This window comes from Callospermophilus lateralis, chromosome 16 (assembly GCF_048772815.1).
Source record: "Callospermophilus lateralis isolate mCalLat2 chromosome 16, mCalLat2.hap1, whole genome shotgun sequence".
NCBI classification, from domain to species: domain Eukaryota; kingdom Metazoa; phylum Chordata; class Mammalia; order Rodentia; family Sciuridae; genus Callospermophilus; species Callospermophilus lateralis.
In genome coordinates this window covers 51,274,020-51,293,899 of record NC_135320.1, presented here as the reverse complement: position 1 = coordinate 51,293,899, position 19,880 = coordinate 51,274,020, and the positions used below count along the sequence as shown (strand labels likewise).

Here is a 19,880-nt window from a genome sequence, read left to right as displayed (position 1 = left end):
CTTGAAGTCTCTTTATAACACTACATATTTGTAGATAATATTCCTTGTAAGAGGCTAAAGGTATAGGTCCAGGTCTACTGCTGAATGACTTCCTCCAAGACCCAGAGAATGTGCTTCTTTGAGGGTTGTAGTAAAAGGGCCCACTTCTGTCTTTTTTGTTGTTCAAGTGTCAGGGCCTTTTCTCTTTATGAACAGTCCAGCTTAGTCTTTTGAGATTGGTTTTTGAAAACCAAGTTCTGTGAAAGGAGAAACAGAGTTGAATTGTGTTCCCTAAAAGAATATGATGAAGTCCTAACCCTGGGTACCTATGAATGTATCCTTATTTGGAAATAGATTCTTTGCAGATGTTAGGATATTATGATGAGGTCAGAGCTGGCCATACTGGTACATGGTAACTCCAGCAACGCGGGAGCCTGAGACATGAGGAGTGCAAAGTCGAGGCCAGCCTTAACAACTCAGCGAGACTCTGTCTCAAAATGAAAAGGGTAAGGGATATAGCTCATTGTTAGAGCATGTGTGAAGCCATGGGTTCCATCCTCAGCACCAAACCAAACCAAATAAAAAACATCCAAAACAACCAAACAAATCCACAATAAAGATGAGTAAATCGTGGATTATTATGGACCCTAAATCTAATGACTGGTATCTTTATCAGAGAGAGAAAGAGAAAAACAGATCAAAATGAGGCCACAGGACAATGAAGGCAGAGATGAGAGTAAATAGTACATTTTTGAAATATTTTTTAAAATACATTTAGAACTACCTTGTTCTTTTTAAAAGCTAATTCCATTGTAAAGATGCATCAAATATATATTTAACTATGTCTTATTAATAGTTATTTAGGTTGTTTTGGATATGTTCTTATTATGAATAAGCTAAAATAAGTGTTTATACATTATGTACGTATTTGATAATATATTCATAGGAGAATACCTTGGAGTATGATGTTGGTCATGAGGTATGTGCATTTATCATTTTGATAGATATTGCTAAATTGCTCTCTGTAGAGGTTTAGTATGGGTTATACTGCCAGCATGCTTGAGCAATGCATGTATCATTTATTGTGATCTCAATCTATACATAATTATACTTTTGGTATTCCATAGTCTAGTAATTAAAAAGTTATTTTGTTATGCTTTTTAATTTAAACTTTTTAAATATTACATTTTAATATTATTTTAAACTTATAGAAAAATCTAAGACTAGTACAAATAACATCAACAAAGTTTACATTTTTGTGCGTTTTTGTGTATGGGATTTTTTGGAACCAAACAAGAGTGATTTGCTGACATGATGCCCCATCAACCAAAATTCTTCAGCCTTCCTGAATATTACTGCCCTTATAAAATAAGCCACAGAGAGCTGCTTACCTCTACCATATGAGGACATACTGAATCTGCCAGTGCCTTGATTTCAGATTCCTTAGGCTCCAGAATTGTGGGAAATAAATCTCTGTTGTTTATAAGATGCCCAACTTGTGGTATTTTGTTATGGTAGCCTGAGTGCATTAAGACAATGTACTAATGGCAAAAGTAAATTTAAATGAATAATAAACTTTTTTCCTGCTAGTCCAGAATTATGTGTTGTATTTAGTTGTCATGTCTTTTAGTCCCTTATAGTCTGGAACAGTCTCTTAAGTCTTTGCATATCTTTTGTGACTAACAATTTTAAAGAGTGTGGGTCATTCATTTGTAGAATGTTTCTTAGTTTGTATTTGTTTGTTTTCTCATGATCAGATTCAGTTTATACATTTTGGGCAGGAATATCACAGACATAATTCCTAGTATATCATCTAAAGGCATATGATTTTAGTTTATCCCATTATTGACGATAATAAACTTATTTGAAAAATTGCTATCTGAAGGGTGTATTTACTCTAAAAATTATTTTTCCTTTGTAACTTATAAGTAACTCTGGGGAGTCACTTTGAAAATACTGATTATTGCCTAAAATGTATTGCTATGTTTGTTGTCAAATGTTGATTTTCTAAATTTTTGGTACCAGGGATTGAACACAGTGTTGCTTAGCCACTGGGCTACATCCCCACTCTTTTTTTTTGTTTTTAATATTTTATTTTCAGACAGGGTCTTGCTAAGTTCCTTAGGGCCTCCCTAAGTTGCTGAGGCTGGCTTTGAACTATGAATTCTCCTGCCTCAGCCTCAGAGCCAGTGGGATTACAGGTGTACACCACCGTGTCTGATACTAATTTCACTTATATTTATCAGTTTGAATTCTGCTCTAGGAAAAATTAATTTTTGTGGATTTATAAATTTGTTTTATTCAGTGGTTTATAATCTATTGTTATATAATTGTTTCACAATTTTAGGAGTATGTGGAGTTGTATTTAGTCCAGATTATTAGACGATGTCTGTAACCCATTCTATTAATAAGTGGAAATTTGATAGCTGTAGCCTCACCCCTTGTAAAAACAACATTGAAAATTATTCTCCCCTAACTAATTTGCCTTTAGTTCTCAGGATAAAGAAGGGCTTTTGACTGGGACTGTGCTTTTGAATTTTTGCCTTGAGTGTAAGTGAATAATTTTGTTCAACTTTATCCTGGAATCGGTCTTGTGAAAAAGATCCTGGTCAATTGAATATTGATCCTCTCATGTGCATCCTTCTAAATAATTTTGAAGCATATCTGAGACTACTTAGGAATTACTCAGGATTATTTTAGGATACTGAATTATTGGATTATCCCTTGAGCACAGAGCATTACCTACTTTTTTCTTAAGGTGGAGCTGTTATGAGAAGAGGCAACGATAGAATGATATTGATATTGAGCAGTAGTTCTTTTCTTCTCCATCTCCTATCCCTCCCATCCACTCTTCCTCCTTCTTGCTGTGCTGGGTATTGTGCTTGTGCATGCTAGACTCTACCACTGAGCTGTATGTACCATAGCTCAAGGTTCAATTAAATTTGAAAAAAAAATGTATATGTACACATATATGTATATATAAAAATGTGTATAGTTTACTATATAACGTTATAGTATACACATAAATCCTAAAATGGTTACTGTAATGAAGCAGAGTAACATATTCATTGTCTCAGAGTTCTATTTGTGTGTGTGTGTGTGTGTGTGTGTGTGTGTGAGAGAGAGAGAGAGAGAGAGAGAGAGAGAGAGAGAGAAAGAGAGAGAGAAGCAGGTAAAATCTACTTACTTAAAACCCTAGTACAATACAGTTTTATTAACTTTAGTCCTTTAGTTATGCATTAAAACTCTTAGACTCATTTATTCTACATACCTGCTAATTGTACCCTTTGGGTAGATCTTTTTCCATTTGCCCCTTCATTACTTTTGTTTTATCTTTTTTGTATGTTTGACCTTTTCTTTTCCCTTCAGATTTTACATATAAGTGAGGTCATGCATTTTTCTTTGTGTTTGGCTTACTTCACCCAGAATGATATCCTCTAGTCCATCCATGTTGTAGCAAATGTCAGGATTTCTTTTATTTAAAGAGTGAATAATATTCCATTGTTTGTGTGTGTGTGTGGAGAAAGAGAGAGGGAGAGGGAGAGGGAGAGAGAGAGAGAGAGAGAGAGAGAGAGAGAGAGAGAAAAAGAGAGAGAGAGAGATTGATTTTCTTTATTCACCCATCTGTCAGTGGACATTTAAGATTGTTTCCATATCTTGCCTATTATGAATAATTCTGCAGTGAATATGAGAATGCAGATCTTTAGGAGGTGGTGATTTCATTTTCTTTGGGTATATGTCTAGAAGTGGGATTACTGAATCATATGGCAGTTCTATTTTTAATTTCTTTAGGAACCTCCATGCTGTTTTCTATAATGATTTGCCTTGTCTACATTTCTGTTGGCAGTGTATAAAGGATTCCCTTTTCTCCACATCCTTGCCAACATATGTTATCTGTTGTCTTTTTGATGTTAGTCTTCATGACAGTTATGTGAGATGATACCTCATAGTGGTTTTGATTTGCATTTCCCCATTGATTAGTGATGTTGAGCACCTTTTCATAAACCTGTTAGCCATTTTTATGTCTTTGTAGAAATGTCTGTTTTAGGTTTTCGCATTGGGTTGTTTATTTTTAATGTTCAATATTAGGGACTGTTTTGACATCTGGTAAAATTAGAAGGGCCTTGATGGACTAGCTCATCCCCATTCTGCTTCTACGGATATGGTCCTCTAGCTGAACAGTCCTCCTCAGTTCCTGTTTATTATGAAGTAACAGATTTCAGTTCCTAGCTGACTACAAAAGTAAACAAGCCAATCCTACTCATCCTCTTAGTACTACAAACCCTGTTTCCCAAAGCCACTGGTTGTTCACTCTACTCTAATATTTATCCCCCAAGTGGTCGTCAGTGAATAATGTCCTCCTTTCCTCCCAGCTCTGATTGCTTGTGAGGGTTCTGAGTACATGTGACTGTTGAACTTTACCTGTCCAGTGTCAGATGTCATGTGTTTGGCTATCTTCATAACCCTAGAACAGGAATCCCTGCTTCATTAATTGTACGAATAGGAGGCAATTAAAACAGGGTGGCATACATACATGCATTTTTCTAAGGAGGGAAACTATAGTTTTACTGTGTTTCTCAGATAGTCTTAAAATTCTTACGATCCCTCCCCACAAAAACCGCTGAATAAGTTTTGTGAGATGTATTTTTCTAAGTTATCTTTAAAATTTGTTTTTCATTCTCTCATGTAATTTCTAGGACTTCTTCTAATGGCAGTAATTCATAGTATTTGCATGTATTACTAATGTTTTAAAGTATAGTATCCATGGTCTTTTACATAGAATCTGATTTAGAAAGTGTCAAGCACAGTATATTCATTATGTATGTAGAACTAAACAATAAATGGAATATTGGTTTCTTGTTTTAGAATTTGATTAAGTCTGAATTTTTACATAACCTAACAATATTGTCTCTTGTAGAAATTTTATTTTTTCAAACATTGCTGAAATTTTTCTTTTGTTGTTTTAGATGGAAAGAATACTTTTATTTATTTGTTTTTATGTGGTGCTGCTGAGGATCGAACCTAGTACCTCACATGTGCTAGGCAAGCACTCTGCCACTGAGTAACAGCTCTAGCCCCTGAAATTCTTCTTTGACAGGTATAGAAGATTCAAAAATATTTATGCCACAAATTCATGTATTCATATATATATTTGGCTGTTAATCAGTGGCATTTTTTTGTAAATTTATAAATCCTTTGAGATACAATGCAACTGAAATATTAATAGGGGCTGGGGTTGTGGCTCAGCGGTAGAGTGCTTTCCTAGTGAGGCAACAGGTTCAATCAATCTTATGTTGTGTAACTCCTCTCATGTAAATCTAAAGAAAAGTAGTTGTGGTTTAAAAAAAAAAATTGAATCAGTTGATCTTTGATATTAAATCTTACATTCTATAGGCAATTTATTTATATGCAGTGCTGAGAATCGAATCCAGTGCCTCACACATGGTAGGTGAGCAGTCTATCACTGAGCCACCATCCCAGCCCAAAGATTTTCACTTTTGAAACACTTCTTTTTTTAGTTGGACACAATATCTTTATTTTTATGTGGTGCTGAGGATCGAATCCAAGGCCTCGCATGTGCTAGGCGAGCGCTCTACCACTGAGCCACAACCCCAACCCTGAAACACTTCTTAAATATTTTTCTTTCTAACAAAAATTTCATAACTGAAACAATATTTTTTAAACCAATCTCACTAAAAATACCTTCTTGTTTGTGCAATAAACCAAGCTCTTTTCTAGCTAGCCAAAAGTATAAGCTCATCTCTTATTAATAATAACCTAATGGGCTGGGGTTGTGGCTCACATGGTAGCGCGCTTGCCTTGCATGTGTGAGGCACTGGGTTCGATTCTCAGCACCACATAGAAACAAAATAAAGATATTGTGTTCATCTAAAACTAAAAAAAAATAATAAATAAATATTTAAAAAATAATAACTTAATAATTTAAAAATATTTCTGGTTATTTAATTATAATTTGAAATGACTCAATTTGTGTTGGTTCTTGTTTTACTTTTGTGAAGAAGCTTATCAAATTTACAGTGTATTTTTGACAATGTCTTCCTATTGTTTACTTATTATCTTTAAAATTTTGATTAATAAACAAATATAACAAAATTTGTTATAGCAAATTACAATTGATATTGATCATGAAATTTGAGATATCTTATTCCAGTTTTTCTTTCCCTTTCCCTTCATTTTTGTTCTTTAACTGTTCCAATTGGAGGACTAGCTTCTTCATCGGCATGCAGTTCTATATTGCCAGTATAGCTTCAAAAAACATTTTTGCAATTTATTAATCTGCTTGTGAAATAAATACATAGTCTCCACACCTAAAGTCATTGAAAAATCTCTATTTCTGCTTTTTGCCAGCACCAACATTAGCTTTCGCAACATCCTGATTTTCTTCATTCCATTCTTGTGTTCTTGCTATTTTCTTGAGGTCTTTTTTTTTTTCTCATACAGACATACCTGCAAAGTCAATTTGGCTTTATTTTTCATTGCATAATCAAAAGTCCAAAGAAATCCCCCCAAATTCAAGAAATACAAAGAACTGGTATTTCTTGGTAAAGCCAATTGTACCATCATCACAAAAATGTGTTGTGAATCTGAATACAAAGTTAACATCTAGCGTGCTCCTGTACATTTTGGCTAGGTTTTTTATTTATTATTTATTATTTATTTTTTAAAAATTTTTAGTTACAGATGGACATAATACCTTTATTATTATTTATTTATTTTTTATGTGGTTCTGGGATTGAACCCAGTAGTGCCTGACATGTTCTAGGCACACCACTGAGCCACAACTCCAGTCCCCTATTGAATTATCTCTCCCAAATGAATCAGTTTGTTAAACAAGATCTATTATATTGGTGGTGTATTTATTTATAATGTCAAAAGAAAAATTGTGCAATTTAGTGGACCCCTGTCTCAAAAATTAAAAAGGGTTGGGAATGTAGCTCAATGACAAAGTACCCCTAGGTTCATTCCCCAGTACAAAAAAAAAAAAGGCAGGTTAAATAGGCAAGGAAATTTTTATTTCATTTTGTCTTTTAAGGGTGCTGGGATTGAACCCAGGGCCTTGTGCTTGCTAACTCTACCTCTGAGCTACACCTCCAGCCCCAGGCAAGGAAGACATTATTCATTACTATTGCAATAGGGGGAAAAGATTGAACTCAACTCTCAATACAACTGGGATTTATAGCTTAGTTGCAGTGTAAATTAATTTGGTAATGTATTTGGTATTAAGAGTGGGTGAGAACTTCATAAAATATCAAGTGGGGAGGATGAAGAATTTGATTAGATAGCAAGGGCTGGGAAATGCTTAATAAACTGACTTAGTAACATTCTTGCTTAAATTGGCCTCATTAGACCAAGAACTAGTCCTAGTTGAAAAGAGCTCTCAGAGAAGCAATGTTTGCTTAAGGAGGGAATCCTTGTCAATAATATTAGAAACAATAGTTTCATATGTGACAAAAAGGTTAAGGTGAAATATTATCCTACCAAAACAATAAAGTTGTGTTTAAGGAAAAAATAATGCTGCTTCTTTTAGTTAGCTTTTTGTTACCGTGATTAAAAGAACTGACAAGAACAATATTAAGAGGAGGAAAAGTTTATTTTGTCTCATGGTTTCAGCAATCTCATTCCATAGACAGCCAATTCCTTTGTTCTGAGCTGAGGCAGCATATCATGGTGGAAGGGTAGTAGAGGAAAGTATCTCAGGACATGACAGCCAGGAAGCAGAGTGTGCTCTATTCACCAGGGACAAAATATAAACCCTAAAGGCAAGCCCTAGTGGCCTACCTTCTCTAGCCACACCATACCTGCCTACAGTTATCACCCAGTTAATCCATATCAGTGGATTAATTCACTGGTTAAGTTAAGTCTCTCATAATCTCATCATTTTATCTTTGAACCTTCTGTATTGTCTTACACATGAGCTTTGGGGGGGACCTCATACCTAAAGTGTAATACTTCCTCAGTTTAAAATTTGTTTAAATTAATTAAAATTTAATAAAGTTAAAAGTTCAGTTTTTCATTCTGTTTAGTCACATTAAAAGTGCTCAGTATCCACATGTGGCTTGTATTGAATAGCAAGCTTCTAGATCATTTGTGAGTACATTTTTAGAAATATGTATCAACATTCTCTTTTATATAACATTCTCTACCTACAGAAGTAGATAGCTTTATTGTTATTATTATTTTTAAATAAATGTTGGGGCAAGGGTACCATCTCTTTTACTTCTGAAGATGAGATATTTGTTTTTTGTTTTTGTACTGGGCATTGAATCCAGCAGCACTTAACCACTGAGCCACATCCCCAGACCTTTTTTGGGTGAGAGGGTCTTGCTAAATTGCTTAGGGCCTCATTAACTTGCTAAGGCTGGCTTTGAACTTGTGATCATTCTGCTTCAACCTCCCAATACACTGGGATTACAAGCTTGTGCCACTGTGCCCAGCTGATATTTGGGTATGAGAAATAGATTTACCAGCAGAAAATATTGAGTATGACAATATTCTGGGTAGTAACAAAAAGGCATGCAAGTTTATTATGTACATGGCATAATCATAGGGGAATGAGTATTCTGTCATCTAGGAGAAGTTTATATATCCTTCTTCATGGGGGAGAGAGAAATAGGCTATAGGTAATTTTAGAGGAACAGTAAATGATCCTTAGGGGAGGTAGTGGACCTGAAGAACAGACATGGCCTGGGACAAAGTTCATCTGAGTTCTAAATATGGTGTTTGACTTTCAGTTCTTCTGTGATAGGAGCTTAGTTTTCCTTGGTTGATGAAACTGGAAAGGATGAAAGACAATTGTATTTCTTTTGGTCCATGGATACATAGGGGAACTTCACAGAAAGAGGAGAAATGGGATGACAGATGAGGTAAGGTCAGTGAGACCTTGGTTGTGAGATTGCTTTTTGGGGTTCATTTTTGGAGCCCCAATATAAGCATAATGGGATTATGGTGTGTATATATTTTTAACTTGCTCTTCATTTACCGTATTTTAAAGCTTGTTCTGTGTCAATATATAGAAATCTGCCTCTTTCATTTTAATTTTGCTTAAGTAGACCATAGCATGGATATACTCTGATTTTAACTAGTTTTTAACTATTGTGCTTTTAGATTGCTTCTAATACTGTTAAAGTGCTATCCCCAGATTTCCAAATAATTCACTGTGTCCTTTGAAGATAAAGATAAAAGCTTTATTTCTGGCCAGGGCAGAGTGTGCAGAGAACCAAGCAGTTCTGCAACCCTTGAGCCCAATTGGAGTAGGAATACACTTGTAAGGCTAAAACCACAAAGAGGCGGGTGGGCAGGAGGAGCAATCATAATTACAAGGTAGAACTGGGTGTGGTGTGCATCCCTATAATCCCAGCAGGTCAAGAGTTCAAAGTCAGCCTCAGCAATGGTGAGGTGCTTTGCAACTTAGAGAGACTCTGCCTCTAAATAAAAAAACAAAATAGGGCTGGGGATGTGGCTCAGTGGTTGAGTGCCCCTGAGTTCAATCCCCAGTACCAAATAATAATAATAATAATAATAATAATAATATTAATAATAATAATAATAGTGATAATTACATTTTATACAAATGGAAAGTTATAAAAAAGAGTCATACACTAATATTTTCAGAAGTTACATTCTCAGAAAAACGATTTTGCTTTAGTCCCATAGAGCAAGGATATTGTGGGATCTGTGCAGGTGGGTGGGGGTGGAGGTGTTAGATTCTACAGGAGTAAGCTCATGTGGAAGGAGCGCCGACTTCACACAGGGTGAGATGTCTGAACAAAATGGGGTAAGTGTGGACTAATTTTTAAATCAACCAATAACAATACTCTGCAACTACATAGCATACTTCATTACTCCTTGTGCGTATTTGAGTATTTTTCTAAGTTAAATTTTGAAAAGTACATTTACAGTTGTACAATGTTTTAGTCATGTAAAATGTTAAGATAGTTCTAGATCTTTACCCAGGGTGTCATTTTATACTCTTGTCAATAGGACTGAAGAGCACTCCCTTGTATCCTCATTCACTCTTTGTGTGCATGTGTGTGTGTGTGTGTTTGTGTTTGTGGTACTGGAGATTGAATCTAGGGTCAGTCTACCACTGAGCTACATCTTTGGCCCTGTATATTTTTATTTTTTAATTATTATTATTTGATACCAGGTATTGAACCCAGGGAGTGTAATGAGCTACATCGCCAAGCCCTCTTTATATTTTATGTTGAGACAGGGTCTTCCCAAGTTACCTAGGGGCTCGCTAAGTGTATATTTTTTATTTTGAGATGGGTACTTGCTAACTTGCCCAGTCTAACTTTGAACTTGTGATTTGTCTCATCCTACTGAGTGCTGGGATACAGGCTTGTGCCATCATACCCAGATACCCTCATCTTATTTTGACATTTCTAGTTTAAAATTTTTTTTGCCTATCTGTGGTTGAAAAATTATTTTAGTATACATTTTCTGATAATTAGTGAGATTGAGCTCTTTTAAAATATTTTTTTAAATTTTTATTTATTTATTTATTTATATTTTTTTATTGGTTGTTCAAAACATTACAAAGCTCATGACATATCATCTTTCATACATTTGATTCAAGTGGGTTATGAACTCCCATTTTTACCCCAAATACAAATTGCAGAATCACATCAGTTACACATTCACAATTTTACATAATGCCATATTAGTGACTGTTGTATTCTGCTGCCTTTCCTATCCCCTACTATCCCCCCTCCTCTCCTCTCCCATCTTCCCTCTCTACCTCATCTGCTGTTGTTCAATTCTCTCCCTTGTTTCCCCCCCCCTTTCCCCTCACAACCTCTTATATGTAATTTTGTGTTACATTGAGGGTCTCCTACCATTTCCATATGCTTTCCCTTTTCTCTCCCTTTCTCTCCTCCCACTTGTCTCTGTTTAATGTTAATCTTTTCCTCATGTTCTTCCTCCCTGTTCTGTTCTTAGTTGCTCTCTTTATATCAAAGAAGACATTTGGCATTTGTTTTTTAAGGATTGGCTAGCTTCGCTTAGCATAATCTGTTCTAATGCCATCCATTTCCCTGCAAATTCTATGATTTTGTCATTTTTTAGTGCTGCGTAATACTCCATTGTGTATAGATGCCACATTTTTTTTTTATCCATTCATCTATTGAAGGGCATCTAGGTTGGTTCCACAGTCTAGCTATTGTGAATTGTGCCGCTATGATCATTGATGTGGCAGTATCCCTATAGTACGCTCTTTTAAGATCCTCAGGGAATAGTCCAAGAAGGGCGATAGCTGGGTCAAATGGTGGATCCATTCCGAGCTTTCCCAGGAATCTCCATACTGCTTTCCAAATTGGCCTCACCAATTTGCAGTCCCACCAGCAGTGTACAAGTGTACCCTTTTCCCCACATCCTCGCCAATACTTATTGTTTGACTTCATAATGGCTGCCGCTCTTACTGGGGTGAGATGGTATCTTAGGGTGGTTTTAATTTGCATTTCTCTGACTGCTAGAGATGGTGAGCATTTTTTTATGTACTTGTTGATTGATTGTATGTCCTCCTCTGTGAATTGCCTGTTCAGGTCCTTGGCCTGTTTGTTGATTGGGTTATTTGTTATCTTATTGTTTAATTTTTTGAGTTCTTTGTATATTCTGGATATTAGGGCTCTATCTGAAGTGTGAGGGGTAAAAATTTGTTCCCAGGATGTAGGCTCCTTTTAAAATATTTTTAACAGCATTTCATTTCTTAACATCATACCTGTATTTCTTCCAAAAATAAGGAAATATTATCTAAATAAAGTTATATCCTGTATTTTTTTTTATTCCTTTAGTTCTCCTTTATTGTTTTGAAATCTTAGAAAAAGCTAGAATGACTTTGAATATAGGGCAGCCTTGTGGTTGTTGGAGTGGGTCAATTTTTTTTTTTTTTTTTTTTTTTTTTTGATACCCAGGATTGAATGCAGGGGCGTTTAACCACTGAGACACATCCCCAGCCCTTTTTTATATTTTATTTCAAGACAGGATCTCACTGAGTTGCTTAGGGCCTCATTCAATTGCTGAGTCTGGCTTTGAACTTGTGCTTCTCCTGCCTCAGCCTCCCAAGCCGCTGGGATTACAGGAGTATACCGCTGTGCCCAGTTGATCAGTTTTTAACATGTATCATTTTCATTAAGATGGATTGAACATCCTTTGAAATGCTTCAAAATCTGAAATTTTTTGAGTGTTGGCATGACTCCTTCTAGTGGAAAATTGCATAGCTGCTCTTTTGTTGAAATGTAGGTGCACTGAAAATATTGTATAAAATTACCTTCAGGCTATATGTGTAAGATATATATGAAACAAATGAATTTTGTGTGTAGACTTGAGTTCTATCCTTAAGATATCATATATGTGCAAATATCCCCAAATCTGAAACCCTAATAACTTCTGATTTGAAGCATTTAAGATAAGGGATACTCAACCTATATTTACTAAGCTATAAAACTACAAAAGGGCAAGGAAAAACTAGTACTGTTACAGAATCACATTACCTGTAAGGCAAAAACCTGTCAGAAAACAGGTAGCATTTTATAGAGCACCTAGCAATAATCTTTAATTTTTCTTTTCCTGACCGATAACACATTGAAAACTTCTAGCTCATTTTCCAGTTCAAAGTGATAATAATTTTAATTTGCTTCTCTTCTCTCAAAAGAATGAAAGCAAGAATTTATAACGTTTCTGTAAAACTACAGTTCCCTGTACAGGAGTTGTTTATAGATTCACTTTGTTTTCTTTGGGCTTTGCACAGTGGTTGGAAGCATTTTTATAAGTGTTTGGTAATTGGCTGAATTGAACCTTGTTCAAATAGATTATAATTAATTCCCTTATCAGGAGAAACATGTATATCATGAGAAAATAGGTTTGTTTTGTTTACATTATTATTTATCATGTTTTCAGACTAGGATTAAGCATGGAAACTCATGGTCTTGCAAATGGCTAGATTAGGTGTTTCCTTTTATAATCTATGTTTTGTGATTATAGCTAAATAAAAATTCTCTATTATAACAGCAAATGTGATTTTGTTGTGCCTTCCTCTGGTGTGATTATGCTGTTTCTCACCATGAATAGTTATTTTTACACATAATAAAGCAGGCTAGTATATTCACATGCGTTATAGCTAGAACAATCCATTGCTTTAAAAATGTAATTGTTAACCTGGTTTTTATATTTAGTGTTCAACAAAAATTTATTCTTAAATAACAAAAAAATATGCAGGAGCCAATGTAGACTGTAAAATGAAGGAGAAGCTTAGCTTTACTGTGGAGTCTGAGCTGGGTGTAACCTAACTAGCTAGAGGATATGCAATTCCTGATTGACAGCAGGACCAGCATTATGCAGATTTTGTAAGGGAGAACACTCAGCTCAGAAACAGTGATTAGAGCTCTGTTAGGAATCACTACATTCACCACTCATATCTTTTAGTTTTCGGTCAACTGGATTTGTAAACAAATAGAACAAAACCGTTTCTTTTTTGTTTTTATTAAAGTGATACTGCAGTGCAGTTTCAGTCTGACAGGCATACATGTGTGAAAATTTGATATTCTCACTAAATTAGTTAATTTTTAGCTGTGTTCATGCTTATCTTTAGACCTTTGTGCATTAAATTCTATCTGGAGCTGTTCTCTTTATACACAAGTGTGTTTTGCTTGTGCCTTCCTGTCTTCTTCAGTGAGAAGCTTTATGTAGGTCAGGCTTGGCTTAAGCAGATTTCCTGAACCTGCGTCAGCTTAAGCTGGAGGAATTTTAATAAACCCTCCCCTGTAGGCGTGGGCCTAAATGAGGCTAGCCTAGTTAAGCCTGATCTTTTTCTGTTTGTGAAAAGAGCTGAGCAGAGCTGAAGGCTGCATGGTGGTTTCAGAAACTGCCTACTTAATTTGAAAAGAACAATGGTAGGAAAGGCTAGATCTTCCAATTTTACTTTATCTGAAAAGCTTGATTTGCTAAAGCTTGTGAAGCCATATGTGAAAATTCTCGAAGAACACACTAATAAACATTCAGTCATAGTGGAAAAGAATAGATGTTGGGATATCATAGCAGTTAACTATAATGCAATTGGAGTAGATCGCCCTCCTCGAACAGCGCAGGGCCTACGCACCCTTTACAAAAGGCTCAAAGAATATGCCAAACAGGAGCTATTGCAGCAAAAAGAGGCCCAATCAGATTTTAAAAGCAATATTTCTGAGCCAACCAAGAAAGTTATGGAGATGATTCCCCAGATTTCCAGTTTTTGCCTGGTAAGAGACAGGAACCACATACAAAGGTAAGCTTTATTTTATTTTGTTGTGGAAAATTATGGCGCCTCCTATCTATGGGGCTTTGGCTTAGTTGTGATAGAGATATGCATAGTAAGCATCCCCACAAGGGGAGCAATGAATGGTGTCTTTGTTTTGCTTTCTTAAAAAAAAGAAAAGTGAGACTATAAGGAATTTTTCTGCTGCATTAGATTTAAGTCACTTTTTACTGTCTTCCCCTCCCCCCTTCCCTCTTATAGTTTCTAAAAGTGAAGGTTAGGGAGAAATAAATGGGATGAAATTTGTGACATCACTTCATAAACTTTTTAAGCTTCAAATTTAAATTATTTAATTTGCCTTTAAGAGCTGTCTTTTTCTTCTATTAAGATTACATTTCACTGGATTTTTCAATTTTATGTAAAATTTATATGAAGTAAGTAGTTTCAGGAGAAATGTAATCTTTGCTTTTTTATGATTTGTCACTGTCTACCATTTATTGAATGCACTGAACAGAACTGAAATCAACATTTAAGTAAACTTATTAATGATATGATTATATATTTGAAGACAGGATAAATTATTTTTCTAACACTTAAAATAAGATGAACACAACTAAAGGGAATTAATGCCTAATTAGAGATTCAGATTACTTAATGAAATTAAGTTGTTTTTATTCATTCATGGTCTAGTTTCACTTTGATCTTGGATCATACAGGAAAGGGTAAGCTTTCTTATACTGCCTTGAAAGGATATCAAACTATGAATTTTATTATACCCCTAATAGCAACTGAGTTCTTTTAGGGTTAGAAATAATTTTTGAGATAATTGTGCTCTAAGTAATGTTTTGCCTGGAAATATTCAAAACTATATTATCTTGCCACTAATTAAAATTTTAACCCTTGGCAAACGATAAAAATGGCAGTTACATTCTTCTGAACCTTTTAGGATAATTAAAGCAAACTGTAAACTCCTTGTTAGTTGCAGGGTCTTTCAAACAAAGCTTTACACAATGTGCTTTCTTACTAGTAGGAAAGGCATTATGTAAGCAAAATTATTGATTACCTGTGAAATCTCTTTGAAGTTAGAAGAACAGAAGAAAAAACTTTTAACCAAGAGATTCTGTGATTTTTGTAATTTACCAGGAAAATATTTTTGAGCCTAGTTTCTTACTACATACTGCTTTTTTCTACTTGATAGAACTATTTTAAAAAATCACCAGTGGGAATTCAGGACATGAATGCATAGTGGATTAATTTTTTGGGGCCACTGGTTAAAATGTTCCCTCTGATGACAAATGATAAGGTCCTCTTAATATGCTGGATATCCAATAAAGTCTACAGTAAATTTGTTGTATGCTGTGCTATGTACTCATAATTTCCACCTCCATCAACCCCAGAGAAAAAAAGACTTTTGCTTTACAGGTGGAAAACTACCTTTTTTGTATTAAATTTTCTATAATTAAAAAACTACACATAAAACCACTGCAGTTTTCGTTAGTTGCATATTTTAAAAATACAGTGAATACAGAAGAGAAATAATATATAAATATACAAGTATCTTTATAGTTTGTCCACTTATGTGTGTATACATGCATCATATAAATGTACATATAAACATTTAAAATGAATTGACTTATGCATTTCTATACTTTTTAAATAATGGTAATGTTTTTAAATTTTAAAGGGAAGAATATAAGAAATATACCACTTAAATTTTTACCTGTTAGTGTCTATATTGACATTTTCTCTGTTAGCTTACTCACTTAATATATATTTAATATACTTATTTGATGTCATATTGAATCTTTATATCAGAAATTTATAATTATTCTATAATCTTAATTATGTTTCTACATAAATATTACTGTTAATCTCACCAAACTCTCCCTTTTTTACAAGGAAATATTAATGTTTATATTTTAATGTATTTAAAAATATACAGCTGCTTAGTAAATCTGTTTCTACAACTTACTTTGAATTATGTCTTTATTTTTACCTCTCTCTAATGTCAGATTATGCTTTGTTTCTACAACCTCTTGATCCTTTAAGTCCTTTTATTGTTTTTGATACTTTTCTTAAAGCTTTCTTTCTTTCTTTTTCTTTTTTTTTTTTAAAGTTATGCTTGTAATGTTTCAACTAAAATGGAATGGAATATTCCAGATATAAGTATATTTTTAATATAGTGGGAGAAATGTAATATTTATGTTTATACTGTTATACATACTAAACTGGAACAGTATTTATTTGAATTTTTAAAACTTAATTTTTATAATATATATTTTGTTGAATTGTTTAAATTTGTATCTTCTTAGACAAATATCTGATATTTCTGGCAACTTAATGCCATTAATAAGTAACTTATGGGAGTTTTTAATTTTTTTTCCTTATTTTCTATGTGAACATATTCCAACATTTTAATCATCATCTAGGATATATTCCTAATAATGTTATTTATCATTTATAAAATGTTCCTTAAATAATGTTAACAAATTTCCATTAATGTTCCAATAATCTCTTTCCCCTTTTTATTTTCCCTTTTAAGTTAGGCAGAAGCATAATTAAAAAAAAAAAAAAAAAGCTCAAGAATATACATATACACACACACAAATATATTCTTTAAAAAATTTTTTTGTAGTTATAGATGGACAGAATGTCTTTATTTTATTTGCTTATTTATATGTGGTGCTAAGGTTTGAAGCTAGTGCCTCACGCATTCTAGGCAAGCACTCTTGCCACTGAGCTATAGCCCTAGCCCCCCATATATATTCTTAATAGCTTCATGTTATACTTGAAATTATTTTTTTTTTAAAATAGGATTTTAAAGTGCATTGTGTTCATAATGTCAAAAAATAATATGCCAGAGTGTAAATTATGCTAAAAACTCTTAATTACCTCTACTAGGAATGTATATGTTATCGGAATTGTTGTAAATTCAGCAAACCTTCAATGTGCCTATATAGGCCATTTAAGAATATTTCATATAAAAATCACTTTATTTGTTCATTTATTCATTCAACACATCTACTATATTCTAAGTAGTGCTATATTATGCTAGATACTGGGTATGCTGTGATGGATAAAACCCCTTGCTCTTGTTAACTTTACCTTCCCATGATTGAAAGACTCAAAGAGCAGCTGCGTTATGTGGTTCAGTATAGGTAAAGGGGTATACTCCAAAGCCATAGAGACCTTAGTTTTAGTTTTTTTGGGTCAATGCAGAAATCAGTACCTCACATAAATGGGCTTCCACTATCTTCCTAGAAGTCATGAACCTTGATTATTTTTATAACAATCCAAAGACAACAGAGTGGGAGATCTAAATAAGATATGGGAAGAGGGAGGCACATAATATATTAAATGACCCTTAACACTATTTAAAAACCTTGAAGTTATAGGGACAATTGGTATCTCTTTGAGAGCATTAAAAATGGCTTTTCTTTTTTATCTACTTCATTTAGCCTATATAAGATTTGTACTTCTTTTTTAAAAGCTCAATTTTGAAGTTAATAAGGGAGGGCCAGGAATTTGGCTCAGTGGTAGAGCACTTGCTTAACATGCCAGAAGCCAGGGGTTTAATCCCCAGTACCATAAAACAAGTCACACAAAAAGGGATAAGATGGGGAGGATACCTATATGTATGTGTTATTGAAATCCTAATCTTAAGTCTCTGTTATGCCCAGGGTTAAACTTCTCTTGTTTCACAATTCTCATATTCACCCCCCCCCCCCAATTCTCTCTTCACTCTCTTTTTCTTTCCCTTTTTCTGTAGTAGTGATTGAACCCAGGATGCTCTGCCACCAAGCTACATCCCCAGCCCTTATTATTTATTTTGAGACAGGGTCTCACTAAGTTGCTGAGGCTGACCTTGCACTTGAATCAATCTTCTTGCCTCAGCTTCCCCAGTTACTGGAATTTCAGCATGCATCACCATACCTGGCTTTTTAGGCTTAATAATTAGGTATATATTAAATATGAAGCATGCTATAAATATGCTCATATCTTCATTTGGTTTATATTTTATAATGCTTTTTTTGTGTGCTGTAGTGCGAACTTGGATGAACCTGCACAAGCCGGTACCAGTTCACTACAGGTAATGTTGGATCACCATCCTGTTGCTATTACAGTGGAGGTGAAGCAAGAAGAAGACATTAAACCACCTCCTCCACTGGTTTTAAATCCTCAACACAGCGATGTTTTAGAGCAAAGAGAAGAACATGAATTAGTACATGTTATGGAAAGATCTTTGTCACCATCACTTTCCTCTGTTGATATGAGAATGACATCATCTCCAACTTCTACTCCAAGGAGAGATGATTTTTTTCGGCATGAAAGTGGAGAACATTTTAGGTCTCTATTAGGGTACGATCCTCAGATCCTGCAAATGTTGAAAGCAGAGCATCAGATAATTTTAGAAAATCAAAGAAATTTTGGATTATATGTTCAGGAGAAGAGGGATGGATTGAAAAGAAGGCAGCAGCTAGAGGAAGAGCTACTGAGAGCAAAAATTGAAGTGGAGAAGCTGAAAGCAATTCGCTTACGGCATGATCTACCTGATTATAGTAGTCTTTGAGGGTTTTTTTTTTTTTTTTTTTTAAGTTTTTCAATTTGATAATTTAAATTTCATCCAAAATTACTTTGGGAATATTCTGAAGCAAATAGATGTATGGAAAATGCTGTTAATATCTATTATGGAAAAACTTTTGACATGATTTTCTTTTTTCTTTTTTTGCGGAGGGGGGGCATGGTTTCCTAATTATTTGACTTTCTTTTTGTATATCAAAACTTACTGATGTGTTGATTGGTAATATTTTTCCTCCAATTTATTTTTAATTATTGCCCTTATAGATGGTCTTTTATTTTAATCATTAAAATGTATACAAATATGTATATATAAACATATTCTCTCAAAGTTCTGTCTTCAGCACTTTGGGTTAGAAGTTTGAAACTTATAGTTAAAGGTTTTAAAGTCAGTCCAACTTAGAAACTATACTGACTCAATAACAAGAAGCTTTTCTCTGTGGTTGCAGATGCAGCTTGGTGGTAGAGCACTTACTTTGAGATGTGCAAAGCCCTGGGATTGATCCCAGTACCACTGTCACCACCACCACCACCACCACCACCACAAAAAAACCTTATCTGTATGACACTGTATTTTTTTTTTTTTAACTAGAGGTTTATTTATATTTATACACAGTAGTTGGATTAATCATGACACACTCTTACATGCATGGAAATTGTTTTCAGTTCATGATTCTCCCCCTTTCTTTCCCATCTTCTTCCCCTCTCCCATTCTTCTTCTACTAGATTTCCTTTTGCTCATGTATTAATTCATATTTGATTGGCTCTTTATATTATCTTATCTTCCCCTCCCACTTCCCTTTGTTTTATTCTAGCTTCTGCATATGAAAGAAAATGTTTGTTGAATTTCTGAGTTTGGCTAATTTCACATAGCATGATATTCTCCGTTTCCATCCATTTACTGGCAAATGCCATAATTTCATGATGACACTATTTTTTATGTTTTCATCTTCTGAAGGAGTAAGTCTTAGATTTTAGAGATGGAAGACATTTGGAAAATACTTTTTCCCTCCTCTTCAATTTAGAGGTAATGAAATAGGTCCCAGGTCCAAGGAGAACTCAGTGACTTACT

The 19,880-nt window shown here is 34.3% G+C and overlaps 2 protein-coding genes across 2 annotated transcripts in view; both read left to right on the top strand.

The window, feature by feature from the left end:
• Nucleotides 1–19,880, top strand: part of Rad54b (RAD54 homolog B) — a 94,104-nt gene that overhangs the window by 19,844 nt on the left and 54,380 nt on the right. The window lies entirely within an intron of this gene.
• Fsbp (fibrinogen silencer binding protein) lies at nt 13,859–18,800 on the top strand. The gene is made up of 2 exons (XM_076835654.1): nt 13,859–14,260; nt 18,275–18,800. Exons 1-2 carry the CDS (start codon nt 13,887–13,889, stop codon nt 18,798–18,800), a joined length of 900 nt encoding a protein of 299 aa, XP_076691769.1. The 5' UTR covers nt 13,859–13,886.

Coding starts and splice junctions, on each gene's coding strand:
- Fsbp (XM_076835654.1), top strand. CDS start 13,887: ATGGTAGGAAAGGCTAGATCTTCCAATTTTACTTTATCTGAAAAGCTT. Junction 14,261..18,274: donor GACAGGAACCACATACAAAG/GTAAGCTTTATT, acceptor TGTGTGCTGTAG/TGCGAACTTGGATGAACCTG.